Source organism: Sciurus vulgaris (assembly GCF_902686455.1).
Source record: "Sciurus vulgaris genome assembly, chromosome: 9".
Taxonomy (NCBI): Eukaryota; Metazoa; Chordata; class Mammalia; order Rodentia; family Sciuridae; genus Sciurus; species Sciurus vulgaris.
This window is the reverse complement of record NC_136469.1, coordinates 106,631,257-106,645,814: the sequence shown is the minus strand read 5'-3', so window position 1 is coordinate 106,645,814 and position 14,558 is coordinate 106,631,257. Positions and strand designations below refer to the sequence as shown.

Genomic DNA, 14,558 nt, shown 5'->3' with positions numbered 1-14,558 from the left:
ATCCTTGTGACAGTTTCCTGAAATACATGGCATTATTCTCATTTTAAAGATGAGAAAACTGACAAGAAGAGTTGAGACTTGCATATGTTAAGTCCAAAGTGTTTGCTTCAAGTTATATGGAATGGCCTTTTAGGTGTTGTCTTTGTTGCTTAGGTGATCAGATGATCAGATGATTAGGCCAGAGGGTGTGTGCTTTCTTTAATAAAGATTTGTTTAAAATGAAGCTCCAAAGATGAGGTTTACTTTCCCAATTATTTATTGAACTATTGGATCATGTATTTATTTGGAATAGAAAAAAAATTTAAAATGTGCTCTACTTTAGGACTTTCCAGAAGCTTATTGGATGTGTGTTTTGTTTGTATGTTGCCAGATCACCTACCCACCCTGGATCTCACTGCATCCTGGACATGACTGAGCCTTTTCAATGGGCCAGATACCACTGGCAGCAACTGATGGGTGTCCGAAACAGGGATGATGAAGAGAGGCCATACAACTATTCCTCGCTGCTCGCTTGTGGGGGCAAGTCCTCCCAGACCCCCAAACTGGCAGGAAAGCACCGGGTTGTTATTCCCCACCTCTGGCCCTTCAAGGATGAGTATGAAAAGTTCTCTGGAACCTATGTGAATAACCGAATACGAACAACAAAGTACACACTTCTGAATTTTGTGCCAAGAAATTTATTTGAACAGTTTCACAGGTACTTTTTTTCTTTTTGAGGAAAAAAAAAAAAAAAAACTTAGAATGCTCTTCATTTTAGTTGACACATTTTTATCTTCATTTTCACAACACTGTATGTTATTTAAGCATAAGATCTGTAACACCCTCCTTGGAAATCTGAATTCAAGTCTGTTGTTGGCATGATGACCCTCACATTCACATAGTGCTTGACACTTGGTAAAATGCTTCTCTTTACCAGAGAAGGCATTTTTAGTCTTAAATTATATAGAATTAGGCAACTCTTTGTTTAGCCAGGGCCCTACCAGTGATAAATAGCTGACCAATGACTACAACCTTGTCATCTTCTCACTCTTGCTTTAGTGTTCTTTCCATTAAACCATACTACATTTTAATTTCACATTTTTCTTACTTCATAACATGGGAGATAGAGTTCTAAAGCAAATGCTGATATAAGATGTTATTATGTGAAGCAATGACATAATTCAGTTTAATGTGCATTTAGGGAAGATCTATGAGTTTAAGCACCGAAGGCAGTGCAGGTAAAAGCATTGCTTCTTTCTTTGTAGAGTGTGCAGATTAACTAGGGACACAAGCATTATATACAAATGAAGAAAACATGTGGGGAATGTGATGAGTGTTATCAAGTACCATCCTACAGAATGGAAACCTCAAAGAGAATCCTAATACCAGCTGGAGAAATGGAAGGCCTACTTCTGAGGGTGGGTAAGACATTCTAGCCTGGGAGGTGGTCCTCTCTGATAACATATAGGGACTATTCTGGGGAGCATTAAGAAATAGTGCTGGATATATAAGTATAATCCATCAAAAGAGCCTGGATGTCAGGATAAAGAGTTGAAACCAAAAACTGCAGCACATTTTTGAACAGAGAAACATGCTCATGTCTGTATTTCAGTGTGATGCATAGATGGGGGCTTAGAGGCCAACCGAAGGCAGAGAGCTCATTTAGGGAGCTGATGTGTACAGCCTGGTGAGTTGTCATGGCAACCTGAACTTAGAACAATGTGGGAATGAAAAGAAGGCTAACCTGTTATAGTTACTGTGGATTAGATGTGAGGAATTTAATGAAAGGAGGAAAAAGTTGATGGGAACATATTGAGCTATGATGACCAGAAAGACTAACAAAAAAAGGAAAGACAGAGTGAAAAGAAGCTTGGCTGGAAAACTATTTTGTTTTTGTAAACATGTTTGAAAAAGTGCTACTGTGAGTGTAGAGGTTCTTAACATTTGTTATTCGTTCTGCATACATTTATTCTCATATTTCATTCTAAACATACTCCATATGCCTATATTGAACAGTGGTTGTGTTTAAAGTGCAGATGTGAATTTGTTGAATTATTGGCTTTAAGGGCTATGGGTATTTATGTCTTGTGTGGAGTTTGTAATCTAGTGCATTTGATAGAAAACAAATCAGAAACTCAAAAAATTCCTATAGGTCTGGATATGGCACACTTAGAAATAATTGAAGTCATAGAAAGTTAAAGGGTTTAGAAAGAAATTTTCAAAGTTAAAGGATTGGAAGTGACAAAGGAAAAATACGGGTAGATTATTCTTTTGAATTGTTTGATGGTCAATGGGAAAATACGTGATAACAATTGAAAGGGCTATGCAAGATTGAGATTTTGTTTTTCTTTTAAAACTTAAACTTATGCCCTAAAATAAGGAACCAGTAGAGGAATATTTGAATATATAAAACAGAGAAAGAGAAGAAGTTTCTGAATAATTAGATTTTGAATAGCATACAAAGAAATAGAAGGGTTAGTCTCACAGAGAAAACAAACAAACAAACAAAACCCCTCAGGGTTTCCCACTTATTGTGATCATTGTTTGAATCTATTTGGTCATACAAAGGGCTAAAAAGTTAAAAACATGCTGACTCTGAATTTCTTCTAATTTTTGTTTTTTTAACTTTTAAAGTAGCGAAAATAGTACTTCCTTGACACCTTCCTCTGAATATTTGGGTTGCAGGGCTGCCAATTTGTACTTCCTGTTCCTAGTCGTCCTGAACTGGGTGCCTTTGGTAGAAGCCTTCCAAAAGGAAATTACCATGCTGCCTCTGGTGGTGGTCCTTACAATTATCGCAATTAAGGATGGCTTGGAAGATTACCGAAAATACAAAATCGACAAACAGATCAATAATTTAGTCACTAAAGTTTACAGTAGGTAAGTGTAACTGGAGGCTTGCTGAAGAATATACGCATGTCTTTAAATCATTTAGAAGTGTGTTGGTGTTTTTCCTCCTAGGTGTGGCCAGAACCTCTTCTGTGTTGTTGTTGTTATTGTTTTCTACAAATACTTTTCAAAATCCTATAGTGAATTTAAATCAGGCATCAGAGGAAAACAAAAGCCATTGTAGATCCAGGACTTCTATAATTCATGCATAGTGGAATTGAAAGAAACTTTAATCCACAAGAAAGCAAGCAAGCAAATAGTTTTTAACATTAGATGTCACAATTTAGGGTCAGAAAGAAGATACCATTCAAGTTGGGTATGAATGGTATCAAAAATAGGTTGGGATGTGAAGAGAAGAAAGGAGCTACCTATGGAGGAAAGGGATTGTAGAAAATGGAGAAAAGAATTTCTTTTTATGCACAGAGTTGAGGCATCGAAGTAACACCAGCATCAACAGGAGGAAGTTCATTCAGAAGCCTGGGTGCTGTTGGAGGCTTGCGTTTTCAGTATTTGTGAAATAAATAGAAACTCTGTGTAACCAAGAATAAACTCAGCTAAGGTGAGTTTGAAACCGTGAGCTATCTTATATGCAGCTCCTAGGTTCTTATTTTTAGATGTAAGTTAGTATTTAGGGGACAGTATAGACAAGTGTAATTTGTCTTCAACCTTATAGGAGCCAGAGAGGAAAAGGTTAGGGAAGGTTTGTTGAAGAAGTGATATTTAAGGTGAAACCTTCAGGATCCTGAATATTGTTCATTATTAGACTTCCTCAGTGGTTTTTACAACATTCAAGAGAACAAGAAAAGGGTTTTTTTTTTTTTTTTTTTGGTAAGATGATATGAGATTATGTGAATACAGAAAATTTAGTTCTACTTTTTATTTATACTTGTGTCTAAACAAAAGGGAACCAGATTCTGTTAAACAATGTATTCTGTTAAACAATGAAATAGTAGTACTATGTAAGTTTGTGATTTGCATTTTAAAATCATAGGGCATTTTACTACAATAGTTCTATGAATCATTCATTAATATTTGATTGCTTATAAAAATGCCAGGGATAAAGAGAAGAAGTGTTGACACTGTCTTTACCTTCAAAAGTAACTCTAAGAAATAGTATTTTGAATTGATTTTATATGGAACAAAGTCCACATTTTGACAGATTGTAAGATTACCGAGCTAAAACCAAATTTAGCAAATGAAAAGAACACTTATTATCTATTTTGCATATATATATTCTCTTGCATAAATGCTTATTTTTAGTATGAGTTTAGAGTTGATAATGTATGTTTATTTGACTTTCTAAGTTCTAAAAAGTTCTGATTTTGATTGTCCCACTTAGTAACTGTGCAGCTTTGGAGAAATTACATAGACTATACAAATGCCCACCTTTCATTTTGAATGTAATGATAAAACAATAAGCGTAGTACCGAGTACTTTCTAAGGACTGAGAAAGGTTAGCCATCAGGGCTACCACTGCAGATCAATGACAGTCAGCTAGAGCTTTTGCATGCCACACCATCAAATCATTTAATTCATACTTGAGAACTTCTAATAACACTATACTATTTTTTAGATGTTTATATTTCCTAATGGGAGATCTGGCATAACTTTTTTTGTCCTTTTAGACATAGTCTAGATCTATTGTAGATGATTTGCATGTAAACTTATGATGAAATGCAATATTCTAGTCAATTATTTAAAGTTCATTCTAAAATACTTCTTCATGATTGCATTTCATAGAAGACTTGGCTAATTTTGTCTTTTATCTATGGTCTATGTAATTTACTTTTGTTCAGTGATATAGAAGAATGCAGTGTATTTATGTATTCTCTCCAAATTGTTCTTTGAATAATTATTATAAGTCTATAGAGAAATAAGGTAGGCTATAAAACCAAGCATTGTTGATTTAAATATGCTCGCTTAAATTCCTGTGAAATGCAAAGAATTCATTAAAGAGAGTAAATTATTTCTCAGAAAATTGAGGGTGAAACTTTGGAGCTATTAACTTTATTAGCTTTTGGAAGAAGCATATTAACATTTCTATGGAGATAATTTGGTTCTTATTTGTAATATGTGATCTTTCACAAGGTGCTTAATTTATATGAGTAAGGATCATTTGAAACAACAAACACTGGGACAGAAATTAAACATTTAAACCTTATTACACTCCAATTTCTTAAGGAAACCTGATTTTCTTAAGACTGCCTTTAAATTGGGAGTCATTTATAAGGGTTTAGGTCTGTTTCAAGATAGTAGAAATGTCTTGAAAATAGAACTGTTGCTCATTCAACAAATTTGAGTATCTTCTATGTGGCTAGTGACGAGAAATTTAATTTGTGCTAGTCAGGTTTGTGTTATCTAACAAAATGCCTTAGCTAGATGTTAGCATCTAACAAGATGCCTTATAAAATTTTTTAAAGTGCTTATTTAAGCTCATAATTTTGAAAGTTTCAGTTCATGGTTGGTCAGCACCATTGCTTTTGGGCTTGTAGCAAGGCAGCACACCATGGCAAGAACACATGGCAGAGGGTGCTGCTCACCTCTGGAAGCCAGAAAGCAAAGAGAAAAAGAGAGAGACAGGGTGTAGGGCACAAGTCCAAGGTGCACCCCAAATGACATATCTTCCTCCCACTAGGCTCCATCTGTCTAAGGTTTTATCACTTCTGAATAGTGTGCTGGACTGGGGACCAATTCTTCAACACGTAAGCATTTGTAGTACACTGAATCCAAACAATAGTAAGATTTAAACAAAAAATAGATACAAGGCCTGCTTTCGAGGGACAGACATTATTTTCTGACCTTTAAAAATTTCCATATTGTTCACCATTAGCAATTAGGGAAATGCAAATCAAAACGACATTGAGATTTCATCTTGTGCTGGTCAGAATGACAGTCATCAAGAATACAAACAATAAAGCCAGGTGTGGTGCTGCATACCTGTGATCCTGGTGACTCAGGAGGCTGATGCAGGAGGATTGCATATTTTTATCAGCCCCAGCAACTTATCAAGTCTTTAAGCAACTTAGCAATACAGGAGTCTCCAAAATAAGAATTAAAAGGACTGGTAATGTAGTTCAATGATAAAGTGCCCCTGGGTTAAATTCCCAGTACCAAAATAAATAAATAAATAAATGCAAACAATAATACTACAGAGGATGTGAAGAAAAAGGAACATTTTTACACTGTTTGTGGTACTATAAATTAGTACAACTGCTATGGAAATCAGTATGGAGGTTCCTCAAAAAATTAGGCATGGAACCACCATGGAGTGATACTACTCCTTCATATTTATCCAAAAGAATTGAAGTCATCATACTACAGCGATACATATATACCCTTGTAGTCCCACAATTTGCAATAACCAAACTATGGAACCAACCTGGGTATATATATATATATATATATATATATATATATATATATATATACACACACAATGAAGTTTTACTCAGTCATGAAGAAAAATGAAATTATGTCATTTGCAAAAGAGGTGAAAGACCTCTACAATGAAAATGACAGAACACTAAAGAAAGAAATTGAAGAAGACCTTAGAAGATGTAAAGCTCTCCCATGTTCTTTGATAGGCAGAATTAATATTGTCAAAATAGCCATACTACATTACAGACTTAATGAAACTCCTATTAAGGTTCTGATGACATTCCTCATAGGAATAGAAAAAGCAGTCATGAAATTTATTTGGAAAAATAAGAGGTTCAGAATAACCAAAACAATCCTCAGCAAGAAAAGTGAAGCAGGAGGCATCACAATACCAGACCTTACATTATACTACAGGGATATAATAACAAAAATGGCATGGTATTGTCACCAAAACATTCATGAAGACCAATGATATAGAATAGAAGATACAGAAACAAACCCAGTATAACAACGGCACCATAAACATATATTGGAGAAAAGATAGCCTCTTCAACAAATGGTGCTGGGAAAAATGGAAATTCATATATAATAAAATGAAGCTAGACCCCTCTCTCTCACCCTGCACAAAACTCAACTCAAAGTGGACCAAAGACCTAGGCTTTAAACCAGAGTCCCTGTTCCGGCTAGAAGAAAAAATAGGCCCAAATCTCCATCATGTTATCTTAGGAACTGAATTCCTTAACGAGATTCCTAAAGCACAAGATGTAAAATCGAGAATCAATAAGTGGGATGGTATCAAACTAAAAAGTTTCTTCACAGCAAAGGAAACAATCAACAACATGAAGAGAGAGCCCACAGAATAGGAGAAAATTCTTGTCACCTATACCTCAGAGCATTAATCTCCAGAATATGTAAAGAAATCAAAAAACTTAACACCAAAAAAACAAATGACCCAATCAATAAATGGGCAAAGAAACTGAACAGACACTTCACAGAAGAAGAAATACAAATGGTCAACAAATATATGAGAAAATGTTCAACATCTATAGCAATTAGAGAAATGCAAATCAAAACTACACTGAGATTTCATCTCACTCCAGACAGAATGGCAATTATCAAGAATACAAGTAACAATAAATGTTGATGAGGATGTGGGAAAAAAGGTACACTCATACATTGCTGATGGGACTGCAAATTGGTGCAACCACTCTGGAAAACATTATGGAGATACCTCAGAAAACTTGGAATGGAACCAACATTTGACCCACTTATGCCACTCCTCTGCATGTATCCAAGGACTTTAAGTCAGCATACTCTAGTGACATGGCCACATCAATGTTTAAAGCAGCTCAGTTTACAATAGCTAAACTATGGAACCAACCTAGGTGCCCTTCAGTAGATAAATGGATAAAGAAAATGTGGTATATATACACAATGGAATATCACTCAGCCATAAAGAAGAATGAAATTATGACATTTGCTGGTAAATGAATGAACCTGGCTATCATGCTAAGTGAAATAAGCCAATCCCAAAAAACCAGAGGCTGAATGTTCTTTCAGATATGGGATGCTGAGTCACAATAGGTGGGGGCGCAGAGAGAAGTGGAGGTTCACCAAGTTAAACAGGGGGGAATGGGGGAAGGGAATGAGAAAGACAGTAGAACGAATCAGACATAACTCTCCTTATATGACTACATGACCAGTGTAGCTCCACATCATGTACAACTACAAGAATGGGAAGTTATACTCCATATATGTGTGATATGTCAAAATGTGTTCTACTGTTGTGTATAATTTAAAAGGACAAATTAAAAAATGTAACAAAAGGAAAGAAAATGGATGGAGCTTGAGAATATTATGTGAAGTAAAATAAGCCAGACTCCAAAGGTCAAGGGTCATGTTTTCTCTCATATGTGGAAGCTAGAGAAGAAAAAGACAAAGAAAAGTGGTGGCAGTGGTGGTGGCAAATTTCATGAAAACTGAAGGGAGACCTATAGGATAGAGGAAAGGGACCAGGTAGGGAGAAGGAAAGGGAGAGGGGAAACAATGGGGAATGATATTAGCCAAATTATACTGTTATATTGTGTGCATGTATGAATATATAACAAATCCCACCATATGTACAACTATAACGTACCAATAAAAATGTGGAAAGACTTTGAAAAAATGTGTAAACCAGTATGCAAAATTTAAATTAATAATAACAAATTCAGTCTTAAAACATGAAAAAAAAAGTCTCCATGTTGTTGATAGTACCTAATGTGAGCATTTTAGGATTATCTCACAGAACCATGGAATTCCACGTTCTTGAATTAAAATAAAATACCAGTGACCATCTGTGTTAATTAACCTTATATGTGGCATTTTACTAAGTAGTGCTTCTTCGAATTTCACTTTATGATGTACATTTAAACCACATTCTATTTGGTGTTCTTCAGAAGTGACAGTAGCTGGAAATAAACCTTAGTACTTGACAGAGTGGACTCTGGAGCCACCTGCCTTGTTTCAAATCACAGGGCTGCTTAGGAGCTATGTGACCACATCAGGGCTAATATTTTCTCATTGGTAAAGAGAAGGGACCATAGTGCATTCATAATATATCTACCGGAGAGCATTGATAAAAATTCAATGAGTGAAGGTTTATAAAGTTTCTCATAAAACTTAGCTTACTGTTGTGTCCAATGACAACTATTTGCTTATTATAAATTATTTTTAGCATTTACTAGAAAAATACCTTAAAAATCAAAATGAACAATTCTTTCATAATCTCATCCCTTCTCTGTTTTGGAAAGTAAGAAGTAGAAGCCCACATTTTCTACGTCTTTATCTCCCTCCCTCTCTCCCCCTTACCAATTTCCCACCGGGTGGAGTCACTGTTAAATGTCAGTTGCATCTTCTTCTCAGCTTTTTCCAATGCTGATGTAGCAGAGCTGTTTAGTATTGAACTCTTAAAGAGGAAAATGGGCCTGGAAGGTTTCCTGAAGAAAGGACCGTGGGCGCCTTATTCTGACCAGTGAGAGTTACCCACCAGCACAAACAACTAAGCACACGCAAGAAGCTCTAGTTGCGTATTTAGGCCCCAAGAGAAGAAAATCCTCTTCCTGGTTTAAATTCTTATCCAGGAAAGAAACTTAGCCTTATTTTGCACGTACCAACATTTGTAAATGTTCCAAGTTAGGTAAATGTGCAGGAAACTTAGCTTTAATTGCCCCCATACTCCACACTCTCTCGTGCCTTCTGATTGTGTTCCTCCACCCTGGGCATGAGTACCCCGACAGAGGTGCTGTCCACAGTCTCCTCTCTTCACCTGATCATCCTTCAAAAAGGTGCAGGACCACTCCTCCAGGACTAGATGTTGCCCCTGTCTGCTCCCATAGTAGCTGTGATCTCTCTTGTATGAATTATTGTTTGTGTTTCTTTTCTAATTTTTGAGTATAAATTCTTGACAGTGGGGACCATATCTTCATCATTTTCATATCCTTAGCACCTCATATAACTGACATACTAATATCAGTACATGTTTATCGACCTAACTATTAGGAAAATTAACTGTTCTTTAAATTCCCAGTACAAATTCCAATGGGGAAAAATGACATGAATTCAGTTGTAAATTGACTTCATTTGAATTTTGTTCTAGTATAAAAAATAAACTTATTGCTTAGAACAATTTTACTTTTATATTTAAAAGAAAAATAAAATGTCTAACTTTCATGTTCAAGTCTGTTTTCCTTCCCTACATTTACAAAAGCTCAGCAAATTTCCACTTAGCTTTTTGCATATAGGGAAGTAGAAGCTATTGAGCATGAAATATGTTTCTCAAATTCTTTCTTTCTTTTCTTTTTTTTTTGGTATTTGGGTTTGAACCCAGGGTCACTTTTCCACTGTGCCAAATCCCTGGTCCTTTTTATATTTATTTTGAAACAGGGTCTCACTAAATTGCTTAGGGCCTCACTAAATTGCTGAGGCTGGTCTTGAACTTTCAATCCTCCTGCCTCAGCCTGCTGAGTTGCTAGGCTTACAAGCGTGGCCCTCCAGGCCTGGCTCAAATTCCTTTATATACCATCCACATCTTTGTTCCAATTTTAAATTGAGGGGACTCACTTTCTTGTAATAGTAACCTGTCTATCTATCTGTATTGTTAATGGCATTCCTTATTGCTTCTCTATAATCTCAACCAACTTCCTCCATTCTGACTTCAACCATATACCTTGACATCTCTATCAGCTTCTTCCCAAAATTCAGACTTGTCTTTGACTCACTTCCCTTGCAGAAACTATTTTCACACTTTATTCCTTTACAGCTAAACTCTAGAAAACGTTCTAGTCTCCAACTTCAAGTTGTTCCCAGATCCACCAGAGGCCACACTTTCTCCTTTGATTATCCCTATCAATAATTACATGTTATCCAAGTTTTCCCACCTCAGCAGACCGCATAACCAAATTCCATAGGCAGTTTGGTTCTTACACTACAAGATATCTCTTGGCCTTTGATTATGATTACTCTCTGAAATCTTCTCCTCCCTTATTTCTCTAACATCACTTTCTCTTGGATCTTCTTCCACTTCTGTAGCACCTTGAAGTCTTTTTCCCTAAGGAATCCGATATTCTTGTGTTCAACCCCAGGGCTGCAAAGGCCCCGTGCATACTGTTTCCTAATCCCAAAGAGAAAACCTGGAGACTCAACGGAGAGGTTTTGGACATTTTATTTTTCACTTTCTTCCTCTGCAGCGGCAGGCCAGGATGCAATGGAAGGTGGTGCCATGCCTACAAGGTGGGGAAATATATAGGATAGGTTGCATGTCCACTGCACATGTGGCTTTCTTCAGATGTTTATGAGTACATTCCTTTACAATTGAGGTTACTCTCTTCAGATAATCCCCCAAGGACTGGAGATAAGGGAAGTGGCAGCTCCCCTTTTTTACCACATCCTTTCAGAGACCTTCTTATGTCAATGCAGGCTTTCCTAGGCACTGGTTTGTGGTTTACCCCACCTTACCTGGTACAAATTACCCTCTGTATACTTCCAATTCTAAATCTATATTCATGAGCATTAAATCAGAATGTTCAGATTGATGGACATCTTCAACCGCATATCCCACTTCAAATAAAACGTTCTCAAAATGAATTTGTTATCTCCTCTGTAATGCAAACAGTTTCTTCTAAAATCTGAGACATGGTGGAAGGCACCATCCATCATCCCATCATACAAGTTAGAAACCATAGTGTCATTCTTCATAACTCCTTAGCATGTACTAAGAAAACTTGGCTGCCTCTGGTACCTAAATATGATTTGATTTTGTCTCCTGTTCATTTCTGTTGCTACTGCCTTAATTCTGATCATTTTCATCCCTCTCTTGAATTATTTCCATAACTTTCCAATGGTCTTTTGGTCATTTCCACTGCTAACTGAGCTGCCACCCAGTAATTAGTGCATTACTCCATTGCAGGAGTAAGCAAACGGAAGTAGGATCATGCCCTTTTTGTTTACCTTTGGTGACTCTTCATTTTTCTGTGGAACAAAATACCTACACATGGGTATAGTATATAGGACTAAATATTCAAATATGATCACTGCCTACCTTTTTGATATTCTAATACTTTTCTCCATGGAAGTATGAATTGGCATGCACAGACTTTTGGGTAAAGTTTGATAAAGATAAACTCAGTCATTTTCTCCATAAACTAACAAACTCTTTAGTCAAGGATTTCCTTTATTTGAATCAATCTGGTGCATTAGGTATTTAGGGAGGCTATGTCTTGAAAACATACTTCTTTATGTTTATTTAGCCCATTGAGGTGATGTGTCTTTAAATATCTGGTATACTTTGTAGAGCAGAATCTATGAAAATGTTTCTCTAAGGTGGCATTTTCATTTGACCTGACAAATCAATAATTTGTAATATATAGGTTTTATAGTGTAGAATATAACTATCTCCCAGGATTTTTTGACCCTGAATATGAATGTTTAGCCTTATAAATGTAATAGAAAACAAATAATTTTGCTTTTAAAATAAGTATAATTTTGTGTCAAATACCAGTTCTTTTTATATATCTAGGAGAGAGTGAGGGAATGAGACAGACCTTGGAAACCTTTATACTGACAGCATGTGTGAAATGATACTTTATTAGCTGATTTGACATTCTACCATACAATGTCCTTATTCTATACTAAGGAAAATGCTTCCTGCAGCATAAAAAATGTTTTTGACTTGAAAGGCCTAAGAAGTTTGGACAAAGCTTTAACATAAACAGAGTATTTAAGGCAAGTAAACCTTAAACCATGTGTCTTTCATTGAAAAAACTATGTACAGCATGAGAAAACTATACTTTGGAAAAGGATCAAATTTGCCATCCTCCTTTCTTGGGATCAGGTGTGTAGAGTCAGGACTGGACAACTTTAAGCTAGACAGCCATCCCTCAGTGTCCATAAAGGGAGGGAGGGGATGCTCAAATCCCTTATTTAAAATGGTGTGTATTTGCATGTAACCTAGGTCCATCCTCCTGTGTACTTTAAATCATTTCTAGATTACTTATACCTAATGCAGTGTAGATGCTGTGTGTAAATAGTTGTTATAGTACATTGATTATGGAATAATGACAAGAAAATAGTCTGTACATGTTCAGTAAGTTTTTAGTTCTAGCAGCTTTGATCTGTGGTTGGTCAAATGCTCAGTTATGGAACCCACTGAGATGGAAGGCTGACTTTGGATTTATTCAGTGATAAATAGAGATGTTAATATGGTGGTATAATGATTTTTAAAAAAATATTGTGTTTTATTTAATTATCCATTCTGTCTGTCAGATGGGCAGCTCTCTGAGAGTAGATAATGTGCCTTGTACCCTGCTAGGTCCCTGACCAGAGCATTGTGCAGAAATTGCTTTTCATGTGAATAAAAGCATCTACTGTTAACTGGGATTTTCTTCTAGAATTGCACTCAAAGGCTGTAAAGATTCAAAAATCTCACATTAATAAAGAGTGAAAACTGTGTTATAGTGGCTTAGGTAAATTTTCAGGTGAGGCATTTGGGGAATTTAGGTTTTACCAATGCTGTAATTCCACTTTTTAAGATTTATTAGGCTAAAATTCATCCTCATACTTTGAACATACTTTAAGTTTAAAGTATAATAAATATAATAATTATAAAAGTATAATAATTTTATAAAGTAAAATTTTAAGAAACAATTATATATGTTTTTTTTTTTTTTTTTTTTTTTTTTAATTTTAGGAAAGAGAAAACGTATGTTGACCATTGCTGGAAAGATGTCGCTGTTGGGGACTTCATTCGTCTCTCTTGTAATGAGATCATTCCTGCTGATATGGTATTACTTTTTTCCACTGATCCTGATGGAATCTGTCACATTGAGACTTCTGGACTTGATGGAGAAAGCAATTTAAAACAGAGGCAGGTGGTTCGAGGATATGCAGAACAGGTAGGTATATAATGTGTTCCTTAGCTGGCAATTTATTAACTTTTTTTTCCCAGAAAATAACTGAGTTCATTTCTATAGTAAGACAAAGAGATTTTTAAATTCATTCTTACCTAAAGAAAATAGAATTTCTGACAATTTAATCCAATTCTAGAAATCAATGAACATGTACTATATTTTATGATAATAGGATAAAATGACTTTGGAGTTCAAAGTCTGTTCAAAGACTGAAGTCTGGCAATTGTGGGTTTTTTTTTTTTTTTTGGAACTGAATTAAAGAACTTGAAAGATTTAATTTGCAACTTAGAAAATTACTTAGCAATATGCACATGCTAATTTGTTTTTCTTAATCTTAGATTAAGAAATCTTAGATTTAATAGCATATGTTTTGTTGATCATTGTTCCTAAAATCTATAATGACTTACATAAAAAAGCCTTTTAAATTTTTTGTAGCTTTGCATACCATGTAACTTCTGTCCTGTTTACTGCACTGTGCTGAAGGTAGCAAGAACTTAACCAAGTTATGTAACTGTTATATAGAACTCACATAACTTTTCTGATACAGAAGTTATGTTGACATGAATTTGAATGAATCTCAGCTCTGCCATTAATAACTGACTTTGAGCAAGTCACTTAAACACTTTATGCATCAGTTTTGTTATCTTCAAATGAAAATAATACTGTCACCTTCATAGCATTGTAAAAATATGCACCATATGTCAGTTTCCCATATCTTTTTCTGGAAGCAATTGAGATGAAGGAGTTTAAATTTTAATGTGTGTTTTTTAAAAAATATGAACTATTTTTGAGTTGGGATTTCTTCATCTTATTCTTATAAATTTAAAACTTTTTAAATTTCCTGATACTCTTATCTTTGGTAAATTT

General features: G+C 35.3%; 1 protein-coding gene across 3 annotated transcripts in view; it reads left to right on the top strand.

The window, feature by feature from the left end:
• The window catches only part of ATP10D (ATPase phospholipid transporting 10D (putative)), a 105,292-nt gene that overhangs the window by 29,173 nt on the left and 61,561 nt on the right, over positions 1 to 14,558 (top strand). For 2 of the 3 annotated variants that reach the window (XM_079153918.1, XM_079153920.1), the window contains exons 2-4: positions 371 to 697; positions 2,665 to 2,859; positions 13,472 to 13,676. In XM_079153918.1, coding sequence (XP_079010044.1) covers positions 408 to 697; positions 2,665 to 2,859; positions 13,472 to 13,676 — 690 coding nt within the window. In that variant the 5' untranslated portion in view covers positions 371 to 407. Of the gene's footprint in view, positions 1 to 370; positions 698 to 1,244; positions 1,398 to 2,664; positions 2,860 to 13,471; positions 13,677 to 14,558 lie in introns of those variants that run through there. The other variant, XM_079153919.1, reaches the window with a different exon arrangement.